This window comes from Prunus avium, chromosome 7 (genome assembly GCF_965620075.1).
Source record: "Prunus avium chromosome 7, drPruAviu1.hap1.1, whole genome shotgun sequence".
NCBI lineage: Eukaryota > Viridiplantae > Streptophyta > Magnoliopsida > Rosales > Rosaceae > Prunus > Prunus avium.
Genome location: NC_142290.1, coordinates 37,708,757 through 37,733,885, shown reverse-complemented (window position 1 = coordinate 37,733,885; position 25,129 = coordinate 37,708,757). Strand labels below are relative to the sequence as shown.

General features: G+C 37.5%; 4 protein-coding genes across 6 annotated transcripts; 2 read left to right on the top strand and 2 right to left on the bottom strand.

Moving 5' to 3' along the window:
* The first annotated feature begins 268 nt into the window (after window positions 1–268).
* On the top strand, window positions 269–2,442 carry LOC110759915 (chloroplast thylakoid lumen protein). Its single transcript, XM_021962055.2, has 4 exons — window positions 269–741; window positions 1,432–1,571; window positions 1,830–1,902; window positions 2,074–2,442. The coding sequence occupies exons 1-4, from the start codon at window positions 363–365 to the stop codon at window positions 2,181–2,183; spliced, it is 702 nt and encodes a 233-aa protein (XP_021817747.1). The 5' UTR covers window positions 269–362; the 3' UTR covers window positions 2,184–2,442.
* Window positions 2,443–2,518: 76 nt separating this feature from the next.
* On the bottom strand, window positions 2,519–5,228 carry LOC110759913 (uncharacterized). Of its 3 annotated transcripts, none has more exons than XM_021962052.2 (3): window positions 5,072–5,228; window positions 4,839–4,955; window positions 2,519–3,700 (listed from the first exon to the last, which is right to left on the bottom strand). In XM_021962052.2, exons 2-3 carry the CDS (start codon window positions 4,914–4,916, stop codon window positions 2,807–2,809), a joined length of 972 nt encoding a protein of 323 aa, XP_021817744.2. In that variant the 5' UTR covers window positions 4,917–4,955; window positions 5,072–5,228; the 3' UTR covers window positions 2,519–2,806. The 3 variants fall into 3 exon arrangements, with proteins under 3 accessions (XP_021817744.2, XP_021817743.2, XP_088100326.1); XM_021962051.2 differs by having other exon boundaries at window positions 4,839–4,927; window positions 5,072–5,227; XM_088244200.1 differs by lacking the exon at window positions 5,072–5,228 and having other exon boundaries at window positions 2,519–3,748; window positions 4,839–4,927.
* Window positions 5,229–14,261: 9,033 nt separating this feature from the next.
* YAB5 (plant-specific transcription factor YABBY family protein) lies at window positions 14,262–17,674 on the top strand. The gene is made up of 7 exons (XM_021962023.2): window positions 14,262–14,728; window positions 15,825–15,944; window positions 16,658–16,787; window positions 16,903–16,951; window positions 17,037–17,112; window positions 17,190–17,258; window positions 17,398–17,674. The coding sequence occupies exons 1-7, from the start codon at window positions 14,654–14,656 to the stop codon at window positions 17,443–17,445; spliced, it is 567 nt and encodes a 188-aa protein (XP_021817715.1). The 5' UTR covers window positions 14,262–14,653; the 3' UTR covers window positions 17,446–17,674.
* Window positions 17,675–20,418: 2,744 nt separating this feature from the next.
* On the bottom strand, window positions 20,419–25,106 carry LOC110759946 (nucleoporin-like protein). Its single transcript, XM_088244133.1, has 8 exons — window positions 24,686–25,106; window positions 24,334–24,395; window positions 23,957–24,111; window positions 23,311–23,524; window positions 22,428–22,739; window positions 22,236–22,322; window positions 21,184–21,807; window positions 20,419–21,054 (listed from the first exon to the last, which is right to left on the bottom strand). Exons 1-8 carry the CDS (start codon window positions 24,960–24,962, stop codon window positions 20,611–20,613), a joined length of 2,175 nt encoding a protein of 724 aa, XP_088100259.1. The 5' UTR covers window positions 24,963–25,106; the 3' UTR covers window positions 20,419–20,610.
* Window positions 25,107–25,129: the final 23 nt, after the last annotated feature.

The window sequence follows — 25,129 nt, the reverse complement described above, 5'->3', positions numbered from 1 at the left end:
CAATTCCCCGCGTTTGCTTAACCGCAGTGTTACTCGCTTCAGAGGTGGCCGCAGGATGATTTCGATTCTATTTACTCAATTAATCAATCATCCAGCTCTTTGTAAATTCTAAATTGTAAGGTCCAAATTTTTCCACCTGACATGAGCGTTAGAAAGTTCATCAATTTTTTTTCCAGATTACCATAATACCCTTGATCATTAGGAAAAATTACTGGATCAGATGACAGAATCCTGCAACCTTATCTCAAAAGTTCTAACATGTCAATTCAATACCTCTGAATTTTCCCACCAAAAAATACCAGAAAATAAGGTAAAAGAATCAAAGAAAAACAAAAAAGAAAAGAAAAGAAAGAAGGAAAGAAATGGCCACAGCCATTCTCTCTACTGCATACACCTTCCTCCCTTCAACTCTGTCCTCTTCTCCATCTTCTGCTGTTTCTTCTTCATTGACAATACCAACATTAGTTTGTTTCCAAAATCGAAATGCCAAGAGACCATTGGCTGTTTGCAAGGCCCTGAGTGAGCCACCACAATCAGCTTCTCCAATTCTGACCAAAAGAAGCCTTTCTATCTGCTTTGTCACTAGCTTTGTCTTCTCATTGGTTGGTAAAGACTGCTCCAGTTCTAATGCAGCAATTCTTGAAGCTGATGATGATGAGGAGCTCTTGGAAAAGGTTAAAAGGGACAGAAAGAAGAGGCTTGAAAGACAGGGAGTTATCAGCTCAGCCAAAAAAGAAACAGGTTTTCTCCCTTTATTTAATTGACTTGTGTTCCATTCACTTCAAGATCGATCACAAAATTCTTCATGTTTTCTGCATGTTTAATTGAATTTCAACAAAACTTATCAATTCCCAGTGATAGAATAGGTAGCAGAATTATCTTTTCTGATGAAAAATTCGTTTACAAGTTTTGTTCACAAGTGATAATGTTTTCTAGTTTAGGTTTTGAGGCTTCAGCTTGAAAGGTCATAGAAGCCCTATGTTTTTTTTATTTAATAAGGCTTCTGTCTGTCAGTTTAGAAGGGTATGTTTGTGGGGGTCTGATTTTAGGTACGCATGTTGGATAGCAATCTACCTTTCGGAATTGGACGAAAACAATCAATTTTAAAGTGCTGGGAAGGCGGCATTTTGCCTGATTCCCACGTGATAATGGCAAAAAAACAGTGGTGAATTAAAGAGCTGCTCTGTGTGTGCTACATTGTTTCTAAGTTTCTAGTACATTTTGGCATTCAAATTGGAGTAGTTCAGTCTTGAGACGGCTTTGCTTTCGTTTTTCTAATTATTGAAACTAAATAACACAAAACAAATCAGCGTGTGTGTAATTCGATGGTTTTATGAGAAACTGATTATTTGGTCTTGTTGACATGATCTTCTCAAATTCAGCCACCATGATGCTTCCCTGACGACAATAATTTGATATGTTGCACTGCAGGATATCTGCAGGAACTGGTGTACAGGCTGAGCAAAGCAGGCCAAGCCATTGAAAGCAACGATTTGCCAACAGCTAGTTCAGTTCTTGGGGCCAGCACAGATACAGATTGGGTTCAGAAGGCCAATATTGCTTTGAATAAGGTCATCCTGCTGGTTTATAAGAATAAGATTAGCACACAATGTTCTAGATAGTTTCTTATAAGCAAGCAATGTGGCTTGTCACAGAAAACCTCAACCATCAAAACTTATAACATACATTGCGCGTTTAGATTCTTGATTTCAGAATGAAGAATTTCCATGAAGAGTTATTGCTTCTGCTATTTGTTATGTTGGCATATATTGCATAGCTTTCTGACTTCGTTTTTTTTTTTTCTTCTGTTCTGTGTACCTTCTCAACAGCTAAGCTCTAGTCCTGAAGAGAAGACTGAGGTGGATACTTTCAATTCATCCTTGGCTTCATTGATATCATCAGGTGGGTTGTTATTAACTCTCATCACTGTAAATGATTCAAGGAGATTACAGTATATTACAGAAAACGGTCCAATATCTGACTGGAAGATCATCAACATTTAGTTCAAATTACATAATAAACATACTTTTTTCTTGCATATTTGAAAACCATTTTTCTTGTGGTTTTATGCAGTTACTCGGAATGATATAGATTCCTCCAAACTCGCTTTTGTGTCTTCTGCCAACGCAATTGAGAAATGGACATCATTAACCGGGCTTATTGACCAGCTTAAGGGACTTTAAACAGACAACAAGATGATCCCTGCACTTCTTTTTTATTTGTATGCGAGGAAAACTATTAGTTCCATGAATTCTCTGGTTTTATTTTATTGGTGCAATTTGAGTTCAACGGTCTCCGTTGAGTTTCGGCTACAGTCTTCACTAAACACACTACAAATTTCGATTTCATTGTTCTTTACACATTGAATTGAATTAATGTAACTTTTCACTTTTGTATGTATTGGGCAACCCACAGCTATGGATGTTTCAGCATTTTATGATTGTTAACCCACCGACCATCCGGCAAAATCAACATTCAATATTAACTGCAGCTAGATCAGGTCATCTCAAGCATGAGCTTCAAAAGTGAAACGAGTTCTTAACATCACTACAATAATACAGGGCTGCATAATAGTATTACATCACCAGTATTTTACAACATAATGTTACAGAGGTCACTGACAGCTACATTCTCTCTAGTACAACAAAAGGATGGTACATTATAGGCCTAATCTAATGATCCTATAGACGGATGCTTCAATGAACAATCAGATAGCTAAAATTAACAACACTGAAACTAATGATTTTCTCAGAAATGTGAAAGGGTCAGAATGCTGGACGAGAAACCGGTGCCATTCAGCAAACCATCAAGCTTCATTGCCTGGGCCGCCATTCTCAATCACTTCTCCTTCAACCTTCTTGCCCGCTTCACGAACACCTGAACTATTTTTTCCCTCAGTGTTCCCTTTTGCTGCTTCTTTCTCCTCGATTTCTACTTCAGTTTCAATAGCAACTTCATTATGTTTCTCTTTTTCTTCTCCTTCTACTTCATGTTTGTCCTCAACAACAATAGCAATTTCGGCTTTGCCCTGATCCCCTGTCTCTTCCTCTTTCCCTACCTCAACCTGTGGTTGCTCGCCCTTCTCTTCTACTTTTTCCCCTTCTGCATTTTCTTTTTCGGTTTGTTTTCCAAAACCAGAACCTTCAACTTCCTTCCCATCAATGGATGCTTTTGAATCTTCTGGATCTGCTTCGCTAGTTTTCTTGCACTCTTCAGCATCGCCAGGTACGTTAGCTTCTTGTTCAACTTTTGTTTCTTCAGGTTGAGCTACTTCTGTCTTGGTATCTGCAACTGGTGCTTTTTCCTCATCTTGGTTTTCCTTCACATCATCCTTTTCCATCTCAGTATCTTCAACCTTCCCAGCTTTTTCAGCAGCTTGCACATCACTAATTTTTGTCTCCTCAGCTCCTTCAGGACCAGCTTGCTTTTCTTTGCTGTCCTTCTTCGCCGAAGTTGATTTTCTGCTTCGCTTCTTTGGGGGCTCACCTTCCGGTGGTGGAGTTGCTTTGGCCTTCTCACTAATCCTTGCTGATCTCCTTGGTGTCTCACCAGTGCTCCAATCAAATTCTGATACTGCAGGACCCCCAGGGTGTGCTTTCAGGTACTGTTCCAACTGTCTTTTGTTGGTGATCTCCTCTCCCGTTGGAGCTGTAAATACGATCTCATTTTTCTTAGGAGTTCCACTTTGCTTGGGCAGAAACTGCATGTTGCAAAGACCAACCTCAGCATGTTATATTGACTTCAAAAACTGGAAGAAAAAAACACACAACGAGAGGAATATAGATTTGAAAATTGCTTTAACTATTAGTAACCTCAATTAAATTAAAAAAAAGTACGTGGAAATCAAATAAGATATGAATTATTGCACCATGGTTGGAAGATACTGAAACTGCACTTATGAGATAAAGGACAGTGCTCATGCACCTAATGAAATCAACAAGCACAGAGACCTAATAGTTCATTGGTGTAGCTCACTAAAGTTTCTAAGTAATGCAACTGAGGAAACTTAAATATGAAAGCTGGAAATCTAATCCAACAAATATATCTGAATAAAACCGATCCATAATTGCACACAACCTATATTCCCATTGCTCAATCAGTTCTAACAACATAAAACTGACCCGTTTGATTTTCTTGTTAAGTGGAAGCAGGTCAATCAAGGTAAAAGAGTCATTTACACTTTCCATAGACCCAGTCATGTTCGCCTAGCATGTTCATTTGCCAGCCATACCATAAAAGAGATCACATGCTTAAAAGTAAGAATTATAAATAAGAAAAATAATTGAAAAAAAAAATTATCAGCAATGTATTGAGGAAGGGAATTATCCCCAAATGAAATCACTGAGATTGTAATTGCCCCACTTTTATTCAAAAGTCCACATTCCAAACTGCACTTCACAAAAACAAAAACCCCAAATCCACAGATATATGAAAATGCAGAAAACCATACATGAGTTACAAGCTGAGTTCCATGAAACAAGTACAACAATGCCCAAAATATGAGAGCGTTTCCCCCCCAAACCCTACCTGACCAACCGACACAGTTTAACCTAACAAACTATACACAAAAGCCTCAGAAGCTTAAGCATAATTACTGAAATTCAACACAAAATGAGGAACAGCAACAAACCCTAAATAAGAACCATTAACACATCATCAAATTTTACCAGCAAAAGTCACTAAATCACAAAAGCAGGCAAACTCAAATGAAATTTCCCCAAATAAACAGGAATATAAGTAATATGGCAACAAAAGAATTGAAAATTTGATGGCTCGGAAAACTTAAAAGGGCCAAGCAAAACAGAGAGAGAGAGAGAGAGAGAAAGCAAAGAATAAACCTTCTTAACCCAACCCGAAGGAGCTGGTAGTTCTAAGGACACAACCTCCTCACCCTCCTTCTCCACTGAGCTTGCCATTTCACTCTCACCTACCAAAATTCAACGAAATTCAACTCCCTAAAAAACAACTCGTGAATTTAATAAGCAGAGTACATAATAAAATATTTATTAGAAAGAAAAAAAAAAGGAAAAAAAAAATGCGACAAGCAGTAAGCTAGAGAGAAGTTGCTTACTTTCTCTGCAAAATTTGAAGGCTTTGAAATCGATGAAGGGGAAAAGAGGGCTAACTGAATATGAACAGAGGCAACTATAACAGACACGTTGTTGAATCAGGGCATTTGTGCTTCTGTTTCTCTCTCTAACCCAAAGAGTTCGAGAGCTGGTCTGTGATTTTGGTGCTGGGTATTTGGGAATCGTCACGGTAAGATAGTGAAGCGACACGTGTCACAGATGGGAGTTTATGAACGGCTTAGATTGTGCCTGGGGAAATTGGTTAGTTTTGACTTGGGATGACTGTGAGTCACCGCTGGGGCTTGTGACGGTCGTCTTGGCGATTACTTTGGATTTACAACCATACAATCACTAGGGTGGACAAGAGAGGCATTTTGAATTTCAAAAATGGTATGTCTCTGTAGGCATCTAATTAAAGAATATCCAGCATTTGGAAAGTCAGTTAATAAATTGAAGAAATAAAAATCTTTGGGGATGATAATCCGTGTAATTTAATAAAAATAGTAATTGCCCAAAAAGAAAAAGATAATATAAAATGAATTATAAATTTGACCAACCAGTTTGTTACTCATATATGTTAAAGGATCGAAGTTAAATGCAAAGAGTGCTAATGATAAATTTGAAATTATAATTAAGTGTAAAAATGAAATTACCATATTTGGTTATTATGTGTTGTCGGATTGACTTAGGTTTAAGACATGTGGCGGGGGGCCTGGTTTCCCTTTTTAAGGTGCGAATTCGAGCGATTGACTTCTGGCTGCGACATCTAAATTGTAATAAACGACACAGAATTCAGGTTATCCATAAACTGCCTTATCCTCTACACTTTTGCTTGTTTGAATCTGTTTTTTGTGCATTATTACATTTTTGCCTTCGCATAATATAAATAAAATAAATAGATAAATTTACAAGAGAGGACAACGAAAGGAATTGAATTTTTTATTTTCTTGAAAAAAGACTTTGGGGACAAGTTCAATCAGTCTGGAAAAGTAGGCACACCTTTTTGTTTATTCATTATTTATTTTCCGCTTGCCACCTAATCCATAAAATATATTTATACTTTGAAGAAATGATTCTTCTTGGGAGGGTGTCGGTCGGTTGGGATGAAAGTTGTAGCGGAACATTGAGGCCCAAGCCCAGTAGTCTAAGCACCTCTACTCGTAGATAGAAATGGGGGAAATTGTGGAGGACAAAAAGGAAGTTTGGAGTGATGTGTATGGATATGGGGAAACATCATTCACATGAAGCGCAATGGCTAGGTATGGATGTTGCATTTTCTTCACGATACTGCAACTCAATTGTCATTTTCCAGAAGGGAAGGAGAGAGCATCATCAGGTTTTGGTCTATTTATATGTCTACTAAGCCTTCAAATGCAAACCCCCTCCACTCCATCAGTCGTAACAAAACAACACTCCACGTGAGGGATTCAGAGAAAGACGAAGAAATGCACCCACACCTTACTAGTTGCTGGATGATCTATATCCAACAATTTCTTAAAGATGCCTGAATGAATGTAGTGCTGCTAGCTACTTGTTTATTTATTATTTATTTGCTCAAAAGAGAAGAAGCATTTTAAGCCTATATGAGATGTAGAGTAGGGTACGTACTGACATTGAGGGTCTGCAACCCTATTAATAAATTAATTGTACATAAAATCTCAAGGCTTTCCTCTTCATATAAGAGCACTTCAAGCAGCCAGCCTTAGCCAAGGCAGGAGGGGGCTCAACCCCCATTTTCACGTTCCAACAGGCTTCAGCAGCCCGGGTAGCTTGTGGCCTGAAGTCAAGAATAGTCTGGGCTATTGCTTGGATTTGTTGATGTCAGTAACGAAATTTTTTAAATAAAATAATTTGAAAAAAAAGATTCTGAAAAAAGACTAAGAATTTTAGAATTTTTTTAAATAAATACTTAGTCATATTCTTCACTTCCCATACTAAAATTCTATAAAAATTCATCTCCTCACATCTCATGTGAATAGTAGTTGCCCTTGAGTTGCCATGGCAATGGATGAAAACACCACAAGCCTTTTGCAAGGGCTACCACTATTTATGTGAATAGTAATAGTCATTGCCTTGCTCTTGCCCTTTGTCATGACAAATGGGTGGAAGTGCTCTAAGAGCATCCACAGTGAGAGGGTGTATAATGAGATGTATGTTAAATATACACCATTTGTTATCGAAATCACCCGCAATGGAGAGGTGTAAACAAGTGTAAATTTGCATCACCACCATGAAATGTAAATTTAGATGCACATGTACATCTTTTTTTACATCTCTTGCAGGTTGGACCTACATGAGAAAATGTGCGAAAAAGTAGACAAAAGTGGGACCTACAGCAGAAAAGGTGAAAGAAATCAATTATACATATTTGTCACTAGAGCAAAAATCATATTTACAACCCCAAAGGTATAAAAGGGATGTAAAAATGGCTTTACACCCCTGAAAATACACCTACCCATTGTGGATGCTCTAAGGTGCACTCAGCTTCGACAAAAAAAGAAGACTTGTTAAAGTGAAAATTTATGTACACAGCTTTCAAGAAAGTTTGTCTGATAATTTGTACTTAAAAAGGTTCTCCAATTAATTTATGAGCACAAATGACTTTTCAAGTTCCATTTGGCTGGCAGATTATTATTCCCACTAATAATAATATAGTCAGTCGTCCACGGATATGGGGCTCCACATGGCACAATGTTGTTTGATTCTTATTGTTCTTTCGTTTGTGCATAATGTAACGATATGAAGATCTCTATCCATGCTGTTCGTATCATATTGTACAGTAATTTTCATCATTTATTTTCCCCTCTCAAGTCTTAAATGCATAGATATAGGATAGACAATCAAAAGGGTACACAGATTGTAAATTGATTAATTAAGTACATGCATGTAGTAGTGAAATTTAATCGAATATAAATTGGATGGTTATTTCGTCTATATAACGTGGATAGCTTTATTTGGTTTGAGGTGTCCTTAATTTTATTTAGGACGCTCTATTATGTGATTTTTTGAATCGGAGTCCGACGTTTTGTCCTCCCGTTATAATTCTTTATTTTATCAATAAAATTTCTCTCGTTCCGTCGAGATTCTCTATAATAAAATAAAATAAAAATGGTTACATACATATATATATTCAGATAGGAAGACAAATTTGGTTGGTTTATTAATGATCATTGTGTCTTACACTCTGAGACTCCTAGATTATTAAAGATGTGACATACATATGGATGGAGTGTCAATATAAATATTGTATGCCATTGAAAAAGAAGAAGAAGAAGAAGAAGAAGAAGAATTTAAAAAAACTGGTAAATAAAATGAAATAACGAAGAATTAGAGCTCGGGAAATCACGGAGTAAAATAAAATACTTATGTTTCAAAATAATACGCCGCACCAAACAATTGACTGTAGTGTATAATATTTTAGAACATATCAGAAGTGGCCTTATAAACAATATTATTAATAATCTTACAAGTAGGGGGCAGTGGCAAAAATCAGCAATGTCGTCTTACGCCTGTTTATTAGACCAAGAGACATGGAAAGGGACGCAACCCAAACAGCCACTATACAGTGCTTTCTTTTTTTTGGTTGTTGAAATTTGTTGGGATTGTATTCATAATTCAGTATAAAAAAAACAACTAATCATAAAGGGCCAATGCAAATTAGCCACAAAGAGCCATTACAATAATGGAGCGATCTAACATTAAATTTAAGACAATTTTGTGCTACTCCATTAACAATCATGCATGATTGAAGAAACTCTGGCATATGCATCCAATTAAGATTGCAAACTCATAACAATCAAAAAGAGATAAAACTTGAAAAAATCAAGCCATAACAATATATATAAAACTCTCTCAAAAAAAGAGGTGAAAACTACACAGAAAACCCAAAGAGTTTATGCGACTTATTCCAAACATAAAGAAATCACGAAAATGATAGTGGTGGAGATTCGACACCGAGATGCAATCGTCTGTGATAGGTGGAGGAAAATCATAACAAAACAAACACAAAAAGAGGAAACCTAATATCACTGAAAATGAGAAAAAAGAGGAGAAAGGAGAAAGAGAGAATAAGAGAGGAGAAAGGAGAAAGAGAGAATGAGAGAGGAGAGGAAGAACAGTAGATTCCTCCCTATCTATGTAAAAATGGCTAGGAGTGTTTTTCAGATGTTATTTTTGTCCACTTCGATAATGTCCAATTGCATTTAAATGAGAGAAAACTAGATAGTAGGTTGTCAAGCAGAAATCTTTGTATTCCCTGGTTATATATATCAATGTAACGTTTCTTTCTCGAAATCTATATAACATGGGATTTACAAATGAAAGTTTAAATTTTTTGGGTCAAATTTACAAGTGAATTTAGTGTGTGGAAAAGTTAAATATGTATCGGCCGAGCTAAAAAAAATTGTATATATATTAGGGTTAATTACAATTTAGTACCCTGTACTTACACCCTTAAGACATGTTAGTCCCCGTATTTTCAATTTTAACAATCGCATACCATTAGTTTGTAAATTTTTTGCAATGTGGTTCCGCTGTTAGGGTTTCTGTTAGATTTCTCTGTTAACTGCCTACGTGGCATTGTGGGTCCCACATTTTTTAATTTTTTAATTTTAAATTGATTAAAATATAAATAAAATATTAAAAATCAAAAAATCAAAAAATTTCTCTCTCTCTCTCTCTCTCTCTCTCTCTGTTTCTCTGTAAAAATTCTCCCAAACCGCTGCGATTTTCTTCTCCCCTTCATTCCACCATGCCCACTCGCAGCCATCCTCCAAAACCCCCACCTCCAAACGAACCAAGACCCCAGCCGGCAACCACCCAGACTCCCTCCCCCTTCCCCCTCGATTTCTTCTCCCCCTGCCCCGACCCTAAACTCCAATCCCCACCTACCAACCACAACTTGGCGACCACTCTCTCCATCCTTCAGAGCTTGTTCCCACCGTCGCCGATGCTTTCCGGTGAGATCTGACGGTCTGCATCTCTCTCTCTCCTCTCCTCTCCTCTCCGCTCTCTCCCTATCTCTCTCTCTCTCTTTGTACAATAAAAAACCAACACATTGGGAAAAAAAAAAATCGTTGGTTTTTGAATTTGGGTGTTGAATGTGGTTATGAGAATTTTGGGTTGGCTTGTGTCTTCTCCCCTGTTTGGTAGATCATGAACTGATGGAAAGAAAACAAAAGGCAACAAGTTTTCTTTTCTCAAAGTTTGAGACTTTTGCAGTTTTGGTAAATTTCCCAGTTTTGCAAAAAAAAAAATCGTTGGTTTTTTGTGGACGGGGACTAGAGTTTGGAGTCGGGCAGAGGGAGAAGAAATCGGGTGGAGGGGGAAGGGGAGGGGGTATGTGGTTGCGGGCTGGGGTTTTAGGTTGGTTTGGGTGCGGATGGTGGTCATCGGTGAATGGGGGAAGAAGAAAATCGCGAGGGCTCTGGTTTTGGAGTTTAGGGTCAAGGCAGGGGGAGAAGAAATCGAGGGGAAGGGGGAGGGAGTCTGGGTGGTTGCCAGAACCCTAGCCATCCCTGCAATTTTCTTCTCCCTCCACCCCCTGCGATTCCCCATGACCACCACGAACCCACAACCAGAGAACCACAACCTAGAACCCCAGCCCCCATGAACCTAGAACCCATCCATCCCTGCGATTTTCTTCTCCCTCCACCCCCTGCGATTTCCCTGTGACCACCACGAAGCCACAACCCAAGAATCCACAACCCACAACCCTATCCCCCATGAACCCAGAACCCATCACCCCTGCGATTTTCTTCTCCCTCCACCCCCTGCGATTCTCTCTCTCTCTCTCTCTCACAAATGGAAGAAGAAGACCAGCAAAAAGTCGCAGATCTGATCAAAGAGCTCGTCATTCGCTTGCTCTCACACGAGTCAAGGGTTTTCTTGGGTAAGGGAAATAAGGAAAAGGGTTGGAACAATGGTGTTTTGTTAGTTTCGAAAGACCTAGAAAAGCTTCGGGAAATTGCATTTAGGGAGTTTGTGAACTTGATTAAGGAAGAAAATGAAGTTTCTGAAGAGCTTTTGGTGAGGGGGGTGGGGGGGTTTATGGGTTCGTGGGATATGGTTGCAGGTTGGGCTGTTGGAGCTTGATCAGAGAGAGAGAGAGACATTTTGTTTTAATTTTTTTTGGTTTTATGGTTTTTAATATTTTAATCAATTTAAAATTTAAATTAAAAAAAAAGTGGGACCATAGTGCCACGTAGGCAACTAACGGTGGAATCTGACGGAAACCTAACGGTGGAATCGGATTGTAAAAAATTTACAAGCTCGGGGTATGCGATTGTTAAAATTGAAAATACGGGGACTAACATATCTTAAGGGTGTAAGTACAGGGTACTAAATTGTAATTAACCCTATATATTAACCTCTAAAGATGGAAAATTTGATCCTTATATAAACACTTGTAAGTTGGAATGCACGAAAGAATCTTGTCGCTCTTGCATGGGTCATGGTTTCGGGTATGACCATTAAGAATTATTCTGTGTAGGGTTTGTGTTTCTTGAAGCAAAATCATGACATTGTAAATATATTCTCAAATTCCCCAAAAAGATAGAGGAAAAAGAAGAAAAGGAAACGTGCTTTTACTTGTTAAATACACAAAGTAAAAGAGAAGAACTAAAATTCTTTGCAATTGTTGTTTGTTTGTTTGTTTTAAATTACTTGATGAAGAAGGTTTTAAAAAAAAAAATTATTTATTTAAAATTTATGCGAATTGAAGTTGCTAAAAGTTTCTATGTAGCCCAGTGTGGTTTTTTAAGAAAAAAAATATAAAACCTATATATATAACTCATTTTCAATATTAGCCTAGTTAGTGGTGAACTTATTAAGGCACAAGGAGGTGCAGCTACACCTCCCATCACCTGAAAAACCATTGTAGGTGCTTCAAATTGCCATTTTGCTCAACTGGTGGCGGTGCACTTTAGGTGTACAGATCCTTATTTCCATTTTCAACATTTATTTGTCCTTTTACTTTCATTTTTATTTTTATATTACTCAATTTACTTAAGTTTACAATGTAAATAAGGAAGTACCCCCCATTTGGATTCAAATAAAAATACTAGAAAATCAAATTCCCAACAAATCAAAATATGAAAAATCGATTTTAGTGCAAAATACGATTTAGGCTAAAAATGATGTCTCATTAAGTCAATATATACTTCATACTAAAATCCCATAAAATCAAGTTTTCTTATTTGATGTGTGAGGAATAAAAGCCGCAAAAAATTATCTTGAGAAAATGATTATTCTGAAAAACCATTTTTCATACTTAGTCAATATGTTTACATAAAACAATTTTTCATGTATGATATGAATGCATGAAGGGACCTAAGGTCAATCTAGGTAAAAAGCCTTAGATGTTCAATCCACTATGGTGTTAAACCCTATTTGGTTTATGTCAAAAACTTATTGAAAATTAGTCTATGGAGCTATGAACTATCGTGGTTTATATGATTTAATGCTTACTTTTATTTCTAGAAAGATTATAGAAATTGTAAGTACCAAAAAAAATAATCATTAAATTTTAAGCTAATAATTTTAGCTAGCCCACCCGTTAAAAAATTCATGATTCCGCCCTTGGTTATGTGTACTCATTGATTGTATATATCTTTTTTAGGGAACCTACATATTCTAAATATATATACTTATATGTGGGAAACTGTAAAATGGGTCAGCTTGGGGGATGCAGGCATGCTCGAAATTGGATGTGGATTGAGCTAGTTTGAGCCACTGAGCCCGTTGAATTAATTTTTAAAATATACGTGTGCATATATATTAAAGAGGGGAGAAGGGTTTGTTACATGCAACTGATTTAACTTTTTTTATTATATATATATTAGAAATTAAAAGAGAAATTTTATTAAATAAACTTCAATAATATTACAATCAAATACGTCAGCATAACATCTAAAACATTAATCCTAAAAGGGCAACAATTAATATACTAAAAACAAAACTAAAGCGAGCAAAAGCCGCACTAAAACTACTAGCCAACATCACCACAATTAAGCATAATCCCAAACAAAGCCCACAAACCCAATATAGCCGAAACTCCTAAAGCAGCCTACGAGCCAAGATGAACTCTACCACCACCACCTAAAAAAGCACCATCGCGGCCACATCCACCACCACATAAAATCTTGAAGCAAGAAAAAAAATTTGTAATTGATCTAGAGAAAACATGGTTTCTAGCGATCTACATGCACATAAGAGCGAATAAATAAACCAAACAACAACCCTGACAAAGAATAATTGGATGATTGACAACAAATTCTATCAAATACGATGTAGAACCAAATTTAGAGAATATGAGCAATATTTGAGATTAGGTTTTAGGAGAATGATTTGATTGAGAATGTAGCCCCAAATAGGTGATGAGGAACTTCAACTTGAGCATGATTTAAAAGAACAAAGGGGCTTCTTATTCAAAACACCCGACTAGACACTAACCCAAAAGAAAAAAGGCAAGAAAAGATGAAAGGGAGGAGGGGCAGTGACGCTTTTTCGTTCTCCATCCTCTATGAAGTTTTTCATTTGAACTCAAAGAGGGAACGGCTAGAATTATGCTTTGCTCCCATACAAACTTAACTGATTTACCATTTAAGTGTCCATTACATAGCATATATACAAATGAGTCGCATGTTTAAGTTACCAAATTGGCAACCTTATTTTGAACCCAAAATAAAAATAAAAAATGTCAACCTTATCAATTATATTTAGGTTAAACCAACTTACAAGGAGTACGTATTTTAATTTCTTTTAAAAAGAAAATATCTCGATCCTCAAAATTTATGATAGTACATAGCATAGGCACAGATATATATACACACAAGAATCATGCATGCCCACACATACACATACATACATTCAGTTAATATTTATATTTACAATGGGTCACTCATTATTAATAGTTACCATCCATGATCGCTGAGAGATTGGGTAAAATGCAGCCAAAACACTTGTCCCTCTATTAAATAATCTTCTCATTAATTATAAGTATAATTAACATCTCACAAAACCAACCCAAAATAGAAATAGCTAAGCATAAGCTTTTAGATTGGTAGCTGTAGTAGTACCATTACCAAGCAAGTACCTGATTCCTGAACCGCATTTGGTGTCCAATAAAAAGAAAACCCGGTTTTCCATGAAACCCACTTTTGCTTTCGTTTCCCGGTCCCAGCATTCTCTTGCCTTCCCTGGCCACTTCCAAACACAACCCACTTTTTTTTTTAATCATTATACTCTCTCCCCCTTACCACTTACCCTTACCCTCTTACCTTTCTCTCTAGCTCACTTCTTCCTTGGAATCTCTCTCTCTCTCTCTCTCTCTCCCTAAATTTCTAGCACTATATATGTTAGCCATTGAGGTATAGTGTGATAGTACATAACCTATCTTGAAAGCAAGGAGTGGTTGAGGAAGAAGAAAGAGCTTTTGCTTTTGAGCTTGGTGTAATTTGCAAGAGCTGAGCTTAGAGAGCTTCTTCTCTTTTGCTTGCTTTGCTTTCTTTGTTTGTTTCTTGGTTAATCGATTAAAGGAAGGAGTGTCTTAATTTTGTGATAATTGCATCACAGCAAGAGCCATCATGACCAGCTGCATCGATGTTGCGACTGAGCAACTCTGCTACATCCCCTGCAACTTTTGCAATATTGTTCTCGCGGTATCTCTCTCTATAAATATATATACATCTCTCTTTCTCTCTCTCTCTCTCTCTCTCTCTCTGTGATGATGATGATTTCCTCTTTCTTCTTTCTTCTTTCTTCTTTCTTTAATGGGAGATCTCTCTGCTTTTCAGCGATCTTAGCAAACCCCACTACCTACCTTGTTTCTTCTATATATCTATCTACCTTTCTATCTGTGTATAGATATATTTGTTATCTTTTCTGTCTTTCCCAGGCCAGGCTATGTATAAATGTATGCAACCCGATCCTGCTGAAAAAGCAGGCTTTAATTGATTCGTGATCTGGTTTTGGTGTTATTTCAGTGAAATCTATTATTGATTTTACTAGTTTACAGGGAGGGTTTTCTTTGTTGTAATTAGGTTTATGGTCAGGTCTCCATCGTTGGACTTTACTTTTTCTTCTTCTTTTGCAGTCAAAGAAAAGTCATACCATGAAGGTCCTCCTGAAGCGCTTAAGACCACACACACCATGAGAGAGAGAGAGATCTCTAGCTGGACTCTAGAGAGAGAGAGAGAGAGAGAGAGAGAGTTGATTGGCTAATTTATGTTTTGTAGTTGTAAGTTAATAGAGTTTGTTTTAAACGTCAAAACAAGAGGGGTGGTTTGATGATAAACCATTGACGAAGACAAGTCCTTCACCCTTTGATTTCCTCACTCTTTTGCGGCAGGCTTACCTTTTCCTTACTCTAAACACTGCACTACCTGAGGTCTTGTCCAAACTCACTCCTCCTTTTGCTGATAGCCTGATGGGGAAAACACAAAATGAACTTCTCATTTCTCACTCACTATTAGCTTCTTTCCTAGAAAAAGAAAAAGAAAAAATTCATCTCACAGCAATCTCAATATGCTTCTCTATTTTTAGGGTTTTCTACTTAATTTTCACACCTTTTTTCCGCAACCAAAAAACCCAATATGTTCTTATTAGCTACTTTTTTTCTTTCGTCTTCTGTTCTTCTCCTTCATTTTCTGTGAAGTTCATTCCATTTGATGTCTTTATTTATTAATTACACAATTAATCTTGATGTGCAGTCGGTCTAAGAAAATACTAATGAAAGAGTGAAATAAATATGTGCAGGTGAGTGTTCCATGCAGTAGCCTATTTGACATTGTGACAGTTCGATGCGGGCACTGCACCAATTTATGGTCCGTGAACATGGCCGCTGCCTTTCAGTCACTGTCCTGGCAAGATGTCCAGGTGCGCCTATATATTTATTTATAAATATATACATACATTCTAACCGATTAATTATTCAATTTGAGCTAGCAGAGGCTCCCTCTGAAATCTAGGGCTAGCTTCTAGGTGTTACTTCTTTTTTAGGAAATCGAAGACTTGATGAGGATCGGTATCCCTTAACACAGATCGAGTATTTCAAAGCAGTTGCAATACTGAAACCCTAGGTAGCTGGCACAGCAGCCGCCATAACCCACAACCCAATACCTAAAATTTTGCTTCTTTTTTCTTTTGTTTATAGGTAGATGGGGGGGCAGGAGCTGTCCTCCTCCTGACCCATCAAGGCTAAGCAGCCAGCAATTGCTTTTCTCTTTTTTCTTTTGCTTGATTTGATTGACATGAATGTTACGCTTCTTAGGTTTTAATGATTTCTTTTCCATCATCTTTGTCCTCTACTGTGCAAGCAAGCAGCCCAAATTTTTTTTAAATTTCTTTGAGCAACAACTGTCAATCTGGGTTTTATATGCTTTATTTTTTATGACAGTCCTAACTGATTCAGTCCTATCAATGCTCGCTCAGCCTCTTTTCCTGCTCCTCCCGCGGCCCGCCCCCCTAAAAAAAAAAACCAGGCCACCTGATAGCTACCATAAAATAATCGAAAATAGTAATTACCAGGCCAACTGATTTTTTATTTTTGTTTTTGTTTTTGTTTTTGTATTTATATACTTGCATTGCAGGCACAAAACAACAACTATAACGCGCAGAATTACCGGATTGAGTCAGGTTCCTCATCCAAATGCAACAAGAAGATTGCAACCAGAGACCCCACTGCAGATCATGTCACTCAGGAAAGGGGTGTGAACCGACGTGAGTCCTTTTTATACCTAATTAATCATCCCATATTATTATCATAATTTGAAATTTCATAGCAAATTAAGTAATCTCTAATGTTTATTGATTGAGTTGGTATTTTCTTTCTCAGCTCCCGAGAAGAGGCAACGTGTACCTTCTGCATATAACCAGTTCATAAAGTAACTAAACCATTTGATGAACATCCTTGTTTTCTTTACATTTGCATTTGCTAAACGAGTCTTAATTAATTATATTTGATTGTAGGGAGGAGATTCAGAGGATCAAGGCCAATAATCCAGATATTAGCCATAGAGAGGCTTTCAGCACTGCTGCCAAAAACGTAAGTAATTGAAACCAGATTGTAAAAAAAAACCTGTGACTATATTCATGATTAACTAGCTTCTTTTCTCTTTCTAGTGGGCGCACTTCCCTCACATTCATTTTGGGCTGATGTTGGAGACTAACAATCAGGCTAAGGTGGACAATGTAAGTTGTTTCAATATTTTGTGTCTTTCAAAATTAGTAATGTTAACTTGGGCAGTTCAAAAGAATGATTATATCTAGCAAATCGAATGGATGGCCTGATCACATTTTTTATATATTCTAACCAAAAAAATTGTTGCAGGACTCTGAGAAACATCTTATGTCAAGGGCTGCACTGCTGAATAAATGATCGCCGGTGGTCATGCAGTGATATCAAAGTTATACAAGAATTGCGTCGACTGATCTACGTACTGCGTTTGTTTTAAGGAAATTGAATTGAATTATGATATCCTTCTTCTTTGTTTGTACTGTTGTCACTGCCTCATGGGTTTGTTTTCTACGTCTACTTTCCTTAATTAAATATTTGTCATCTTCATCAATGCTTTATGCTTGTTATATAATAAATTTCCTCTTGTTAACTTTTGATCATCTCATGCTATAAGATGACCTTGATCTGATATTTTCCTATCTTCTGTTCGTATACTTAAGCCGAAATCCATGGCATGGCACATAGGAGAAGGAAATCTACGTCTGTTTCTTGGATATATAGATTTTAGTGTTTTGATATTATTTGTTGGTTAAGTATTTGAAAGCTTTTGAAGTTCTACTATTGGTTTTCTCTTTGCAAAAATGCGTTGACCTACAAATAAAATATACGCATGGTCACAATCACAATCACTGTATACAAATAAAATATACGTACTTAGATGCTCTCTTGTTAACCAGTCTACAACTTTTGTTGCCAATCAAAAGTTTTTCTTCGACCTGATAATAAAACAACTCTTATTTACATATCTAATAAAAAGAGATTTTGGTTTTATTAAGTTCACGTAGATGTCCTTGTCCAAAATATATATATATATATATATATATATATATATATATTGTAATCATATACTCACTTTTATAACACCACCCTCTTGTTCTTTCCATGTCAAACTTAAGTAAGTTTTACGTTCTTAATAATGATTGGTTTAAGAGATTGTAAACCCTATAAACCCCATATGTTACATATAAAATGGATTTTACTAAGAGTTGGAAATAATTAATCTCCCTCTCATGAAATATAATCTGCTTATGTTTCTCACTGCTCGGCCTAGTATCCACAGTCATCATCTGCAAAAACCATTGTATATACAAGGGGGTACGTGTCCCTCTTGCACCCTTACTTGAAGACACATGATTTGCGGGTAAAATTCTATGGAAGCTTAGGGAAAAGGGTAAGTCTCGTAATATATATCAGCAACGAGCTACCATGACTTTATATAATTTCCAGTTGAATTATTGGATGATAGCATGTAATGTGATGTGTGTGTGTGGGGGGGGGTAGAGAGAGAGAAAAAGGCATTCTTTCCTTTGAAAAAAGGAAAAAAAGAAAGCAAATATCTAAGAAAAGCCATTGCCTGTCCAAGCATGGACTGCAACCCATAAATAATATGACCTCTGTGAAAAGGAATTCATGGACCACCATTTTGGCTCTCTGCCATATATCCCATTTTCATTGATACCTCCAGAGAATCACTTCCATACAAAAGCACTAAAGCAGCTTATTAGAGCAAGCACTTTAATCTTGAATATTAGCTTCAAGGAAGGAATTGCCTTCCAACTTTGGTATCGTACGCATTAACTTATAAATGTATATATATATATATATATATATATATATATATATGCGAGCCCAAAGAAGAAGCAAAAAAAAAGACTAAGGTGGTTTTGGGTTGCATGGTCAAAAATAAATACTGAAATGGTTTGGTTGTGGTGGTGATAGAATTTAGGAGGGGACCAATGAATGTCCTACGGATCTTGAAGTGGATTATGGTAGATTTGAACAAGCTGGCAAGTTTTCTTTTTTCCTTGTTTTTAGTAAAAGAAAGGAAAAGGAAAAATAGTACAAAATGGTTATGGTGGTGTGGTGGTGTGGTGGTATTGTGGTGGGGGTGGGCAGAGTAATACGGCTGAGAGGGCTGCTCTGCTCTGTTCTTCTGCTCTCTGCACACCCATTCTGACATTTAGAATCTGAAACGTCAATTTCATGTCTGTTAAGCATTCATCTCTCTCATTTCAATGTCATTTCACCTCTGACTTCCCCCCCTTCCCTTCCGCTACACCCTCTCCACTCTCTCCTCCTCCACTCGCTCTCTCTTTCGAGTTTGGAAGTTTGTTGTGCTTGTGACTTTGCTCTCTTTATCTCTTTTGGAATGTATGTTGCTGTCCTCTCAAGGTGTTCCTACACTACTTAAATGCTGTGGGGCCCATTATACCTTACCCCATATACATATCATGAAGTTGATGATGATGATGATGATCACCAAGGCGGGGGGGCCCACAGAGTGAGTGAGTGAGTGACTGGGCTAGGCTGAAAAGGATTAGAGAGAGAGCAAAGACGACCAAAGCTTCTTCCTGCCTTGAGAAAATTGGAGCAACATGTGATTCCTTCCTATGGCATCATGTTCTGTGTCTGTCTGGAAATGCATTCATTTGTTTCTTGATTATTACTTACAACAAAATTCTCCAATCTCCAATGTCTACACGTGTCTGTGTGGCAAGAAACTATGCCACGTACCTGGGGGGGCCTTCCCTTTACTCATCCCTTGGGAAAAATATATTTATAATTATTTATATATTTTTTTAATACAACCGATAATCTAAACTACAAGGAAAGAAGGTTTCTCTCACACACACTACTAATGTGTTATTGGAGTTCGAACTTGAGATCACTATATGCAAATGAATGTCCTTTTTCACTAGGCTAAACCCGTTGACAATTATTTATACCTTTCATATTCTGTGATATGTGTTATGAGGTACATACACATCCATGCAGTCATCACCATGTTCTGTCATGTTCATTTTTCTGTCATAGCATACCATAAAATGAAACAAGAAACACGGATGAGCGACAAGGCAGGCGCAGGACCATTTTTAGTACATCTTCAAGCTGACTTTTTAAAACATCAAACAAACGACTCTCTGCTGCTGCTGCTGATAAGCTGGCTGGCGTTCAGCACATTAATGGCCTTCACGTCTTGTCACTCACGCATCCATTACAATTTACACTACTTCCTGGATTTCAAAACATCAAACAACCCCGCTGGTTGCTGGTTTTCAAACGTCAGCGAGAATTGACCAAGGCGAATTCACGGATATGAATAAGCTAGGAGAATTTAACCAAAACCCACCAATTCATTCACAGTTGTAACTTGTAACTTGTAACCAAGGAGAATTAATTGCAACAGATGAGCGTTCACTAAACTAGTTGCCTTCTCACTTCCAATTCCAAGGTACAATCAGGCTAATGAGTTAGAATACAAACTTTAGAAAGAAAACCTTACGCCTATGCTACCTAAAAGAAATGCTAATAACAGATGGCATCTTTGCCCATTGAACCGAAAGACAAGGTTGGCTTATCTGATCCAAAAATGAACTTAATATCTGAAGTATCATCATTCTGGATTTCGGCACTTGTAGAAGGGAATGAAAATGCAAGCGGAGCAGACTTCTTGGATCCAAATTCGTAAGTAGGAACAGCGTCTACATCTTTCGGCTGATGCTGCTGACTGCTTCCCGGGAAAGATGGCATAAGGGATGGTGTCGGTGGTTCAGAAAACACTGCAGACAATGTCGAAACAGGGAAGGTAAACCCAGAGCTATTACCAGAAGGAAACGCCCATTTTGAGTCTGGCTTGTCAATAGCTATAGAAGGAAAAACACGTTTAGTTGCTGAAGATTGAGATGGAGGCTTCTTTTGTTGATTTGGTACCTCAGAGCCAACAGCATTCAAGCCAATCTTAGGAAAATCCTGCAATTTAGTAAAAATTAGCTGCATTTCAGTACGATCGCGTGATCTATCACCACAACACAATATTACTTTGAAGACAATGCGTTTAGTAGTAAGCAAAGCAAAAGCAATTTAAAAAGGATAAAACACCTCATGTGTACTCTTGACTAGAGATTTTCCATCCCTCCCATCACCAGAAGGACTGTTGTTTACATCTGTAGCTTTTACAGCATTCTCCAGAGGTGGAATCTTAAACAGAGAATTCCCCTTGTCAGCATTCTCATGAGCAGAATTTTTCTGGAAGTATTGATTTATGAGCTTACGAGAACTGGACCCTCCTATAAGTGGTAAGCTATCATGCCCATTCTGGTTGACTTCAGCAACACCAGAAGACAGGGGTTTCTTCCATGCAATGGCTAGCTTTAACTCTTCTGACTTATCTTTAGGAGTGGGCGGGTTTCTATCAATGTGCTCCAAGATTGTCCTGGCAATCAGACTAGACTGTGGATGAACAGTTGGCACACCAAAGCTGGAAGCCTTCCTGTCAAATTCTGGGATTTGGGAGTTGCCACTTAGTCCTACAGATTCAAAATTCTTCTTGCCGGCAGGCAAGAAGCCTTTGGTAACGTTGGAGTTTTCCACACATGAAGATCCAATTGGAGAGGAATGAACATACAGAGATCCTCTAGTAGGAGTTTGTGCAACAATTTTATGTCGTGACTTGCGAATTGGTCCCACTGATCCATAGCCACCATCCAATGCATCACCCCTTGGCTTCACCAATGCATTGAAACACAAAGATATAAACAATCAAGTCAAGAGCCAATAGCTAGATTGATAAGAGTTCAATTATCATGCAAAATTACAAGTTGATTTAGCATCTGAGATTCAACCTGTGGAAAACTATGTACTCAAGTACTTATTATTCATTGCTATACTTATAAATGCATAAATAAAGTTTTTTAACTTGGCTATGAATGTACGTTCCTAATATCCAAAAACTAAGATTTTCACATATGCACCAGCAACTGTACAGTACAAAAAGAACTACAACAAATGCATTCTGTGATGCCAAAAACTAACTTGACTTCAGCTCCCTAGTCCATCTAACTACCTAAATCCAGTTCTAAAATCTAATAAAGTAATCCGTCTATACCTGTAATTTAATCATTGATACAATGATCACTAATATTTAAATGTACCTGCCCATACATAGGAGTCTGTGATTGTTTCCAGGGAGTAGATAGTGTTCTTGGGGCCTTATCATTACCACTTTGTAGTTGAGTTAACTGGTGACATGCAATAAAGAAAATTACCATCTACAAATCATGAAGCATGTCTACTAGAATCAGAAAGTTAGAACTTCAAAACCAGGATCAAGACCTTTAACCTACCTTCGACTTGGATTTTGAATATATAGTTCTAGAATAAGGGGTTCGAGGAAAACTCTGAAGGCCAAATCTGCCTCTTTCGGTCTGTGGGGTTAGATAATCACGTTGATCCTTTACCATGGAACCAGGCCAGCATGTTGATGGCTTAGATGAAGGTGTTGGAATAAATGGTTTTGAAGAAAACTCATCGCCGTGCAGTATGGCCCTTTCATCTTTTGACACTGTACTCTTAGAAGAAAAATCAATTTCTGATGTTCTGCTTCCCATATATGCTCTTGCAATTTCAATAGGTGAAGCACCTACTTCATCTCGAACCTGAAAATTTTGAAACAAATAAGAGATTTGTATAAGAATATAAAAGGATGCAAGTGAACCACATATATCAAAATTCAACGTATCATGGAAGGTGTTTACACAACTCAACTATTTAAGAAGTTAAATTCAGATTTATCTGCAAAAATATGTGGGTAACTTCTGCACGCCACTTTTCTTTGCTTTTTCAATAAGAAAAACAAATCACTGTTCAATTTTAAGAAAATGATAATCACAACCATCATGGATATGCAGAAACTGACACAATGAAAGCAGTTTAGGAAAGAAAGGTTGGATCCTTTAACAAAATAAATTAAAATTAGAAGAACACTCAAAAGGGCATGGGTTACTCCATTGAATAATCTTTTACCTCTCCTAAAATTCCATTCACCAATATCCAGAGTGATGATTTAAATGACAGAGATCAAGTGCATTGAGCAGACAATAAGCAAGATTTCTTATGGAGGATAAATGCATGAATTAAAAAAATTCACATAAGTTAAAATGCTTAACAAAATTGATTCTCCCTACTTAAATGTCACTATAAACAGAGCAAGTTGACAGCGACACTCACAGCTGACTGGGGTAGAGGGGTTGAGGTTCCCCAAATAGCTTTATTCAAGTCTTCCTGTTTTTCTTCAGATGACGTCTTTGGAAAATCATCTGTAATTACCACCCCCTTACCTTTTTCTGCAGTACTAATGGTTTGATTTCTATTTTCGCGGTCCACAGTAGGATGTTCAACAGCCCTTGAATGTATAATTTCCATCAAGTGATTGACTTCATCCCTGGATAGAGATGGAATGAGGTTAGAGGGAGAAAGAAAGACTGGTAAGATAACGCATAATAAGACAAAGACTGCATGCCAAAGTGCCCACAAGTGAATAAATTTGCAAGGTCTGAAGAAGAGAAACTTAGGTTTCTATGTCAAATGTAATAGTGGAATCTGAAACACAGTTTTGATATCAGAAACAGGCTTCTCAAAAAACCTTCATTTATACAATCTCTGTTGGAAAGCAACTATTTTATTCATATCAACAAAAAGTGCTCATCTGAACCAAAACTACGCTCCACCATTTTGACACATTAGCAATGCATCATAGTGGCAAACAATTAGTAAGTCTATGTTTTACACATAGCTACAATCAAAGAAGGAATAAATGCAGTACACAACTTGGAATCTAAGAGAAATCTAAACGACTACCAAACGCATAACTTGCCTAGAAAACTTTTTCCCCTTCAATAGCTGTTCAATTTCAGAAAGTCCAATCTCATCAGACCGGGCACCTTTCTTGTCTCCATCAAAATCAGAACCACTTTTTAATCCATCTGCTTTGCTAGGGCCTGCTATTTCACTTGTTCTGGATATTCCATCCTGCAAATATGAATGTCGAACAAGTTTACGGTTTGAAATGCAAAAACACCGTCTGAAGTTGCGTGCATGTGCCACCCAAAGAAACAATTACAACAATACTTATACTAATGACCCGAATAAAAGGGCAAAGTGACTTGTGAAACAGGATCTGAAGGTACTGCATATCCACAAAATACAATCCATATGGTACTGTGAATTAATTTCACATGGAAAAAGCCTCACATTTAGATCACAATGGTCCTCATCACCAGTAGCATTTTGTTCTGTCTCTGTGTGCCATTCATCTGTTCCGGAAAAACTCAATGAGTTAAAAGCCAAAGAAAAATCCATAATCTTAAACGGCAACATAAAGATAAAGTAATAAAATTTAATTGAAACGAACAATAATGGAAACAAGGCACAATCCAATCAATTATGGAATGCACACAAAACCAATGCCTGAATCAATCCAATCGCAAAGTAATGAATTTTATTAACCAGCATACCTATTTTAATTCACAAAACATAAATAAATTGAAAAAGTAATAGGAAGAAGAAGGTCAAACCCTAAGAGAGGGAGAGAATTGGGACTGACCGTGATTTTGGGCATTGGGCGGGGGTAGGGCACTGAGGGAGTTCGATTTGGAGAAGAAAGAGGGGAAGAGCCGAGTGGCGCCTCCGGCTATCAGCCGACAAGCCGGATCAACGACGCTCGATAACCACCGCCGCCGTCCCCGTTCGGCTTCGCTCAAAGGCGGACGCGCATACGGCGTCGTGGACGGCTTACGAGACGGTGGTTTCCTCAGTTTCCCTCCCACCCCTCTGTCTCCGTATAGCCCCGCAGACGGCGTCGTTTCACCACCCTTCTCCATTCGTCTCTCTATCTCTCTCTTCTCTTCTCTTCTTTTCTCGTGTCCTTCTCAGTTTGTGCTTCCACTCTCTGCTCTCAGTCCGATGTGGAACTCGCTTTTTGACTACCGTTTTCCTTGTTCTTTGTGGACTATTGAGAAGCGGAAACTTGTTTTGTTCTGTTTTTTTT

What these genes read in the sequence shown, in the direction of transcription:
- LOC110759915 (XM_021962055.2), top strand. Translation starts at nt 363, where the DNA reads ATGGCCACAGCCATTCTCTCTACTGCATACACCTTCCTCCCTTCAACT. An exon ending in CTCAGCCAAAAAAGAAACAG is followed by an intron (nt 742 to 1,431) that starts GTTTTCTCCCTT and finishes GTTGCACTGCAG; the next exon opens with GATATCTGCAGGAACTGGTG. An exon ending in GGCTTCATTGATATCATCAG is followed by an intron (nt 1,903 to 2,073) that starts GTGGGTTGTTAT and finishes GGTTTTATGCAG; the next exon opens with TTACTCGGAATGATATAGAT.
- LOC110759913 (XM_021962052.2), bottom strand. Translation starts at nt 4,916, where the DNA reads ATGGCAAGCTCAGTGGAGAAGGAGGGTGAGGAGGTTGTGTCCTTAGAA. An exon ending in CTTCGGGTTGGGTTAAGAAG is followed by an intron (nt 3,701 to 4,838) that starts GTTTATTCTTTG and finishes TGCAACATGCAG; the next exon opens with TTTCTGCCCAAGCAAAGTGG.
- YAB5 (XM_021962023.2), top strand. Translation starts at nt 14,654, where the DNA reads ATGACCAGCTGCATCGATGTTGCGACTGAGCAACTCTGCTACATCCCC. An exon ending in TGTCCTGGCAAGATGTCCAG is followed by an intron (nt 15,945 to 16,657) that starts GTGCGCCTATAT and finishes CTTGCATTGCAG; the next exon opens with GCACAAAACAACAACTATAA. An exon ending in GCATATAACCAGTTCATAAA is followed by an intron (nt 16,952 to 17,036) that starts GTAACTAAACCA and finishes ATTTGATTGTAG; the next exon opens with GGAGGAGATTCAGAGGATCA.
- LOC110759946 (XM_088244133.1), bottom strand. Translation starts at nt 24,962, where the DNA reads ATGGAGAAGGGTGGTGAAACGACGCCGTCTGCGGGGCTATACGGAGAC. An exon ending in AGGACCATTGTGATCTAAAT is followed by an intron (nt 24,112 to 24,333) that starts GTGAGGCTTTTT and finishes TCATATTTGCAG; the next exon opens with GATGGAATATCCAGAACAAG. An exon ending in AGACTCCTATGTATGGGCAG is followed by an intron (nt 21,808 to 22,235) that starts GTACATTTAAAT and finishes GCATTGGTGAAG; the next exon opens with CCAAGGGGTGATGCATTGGA.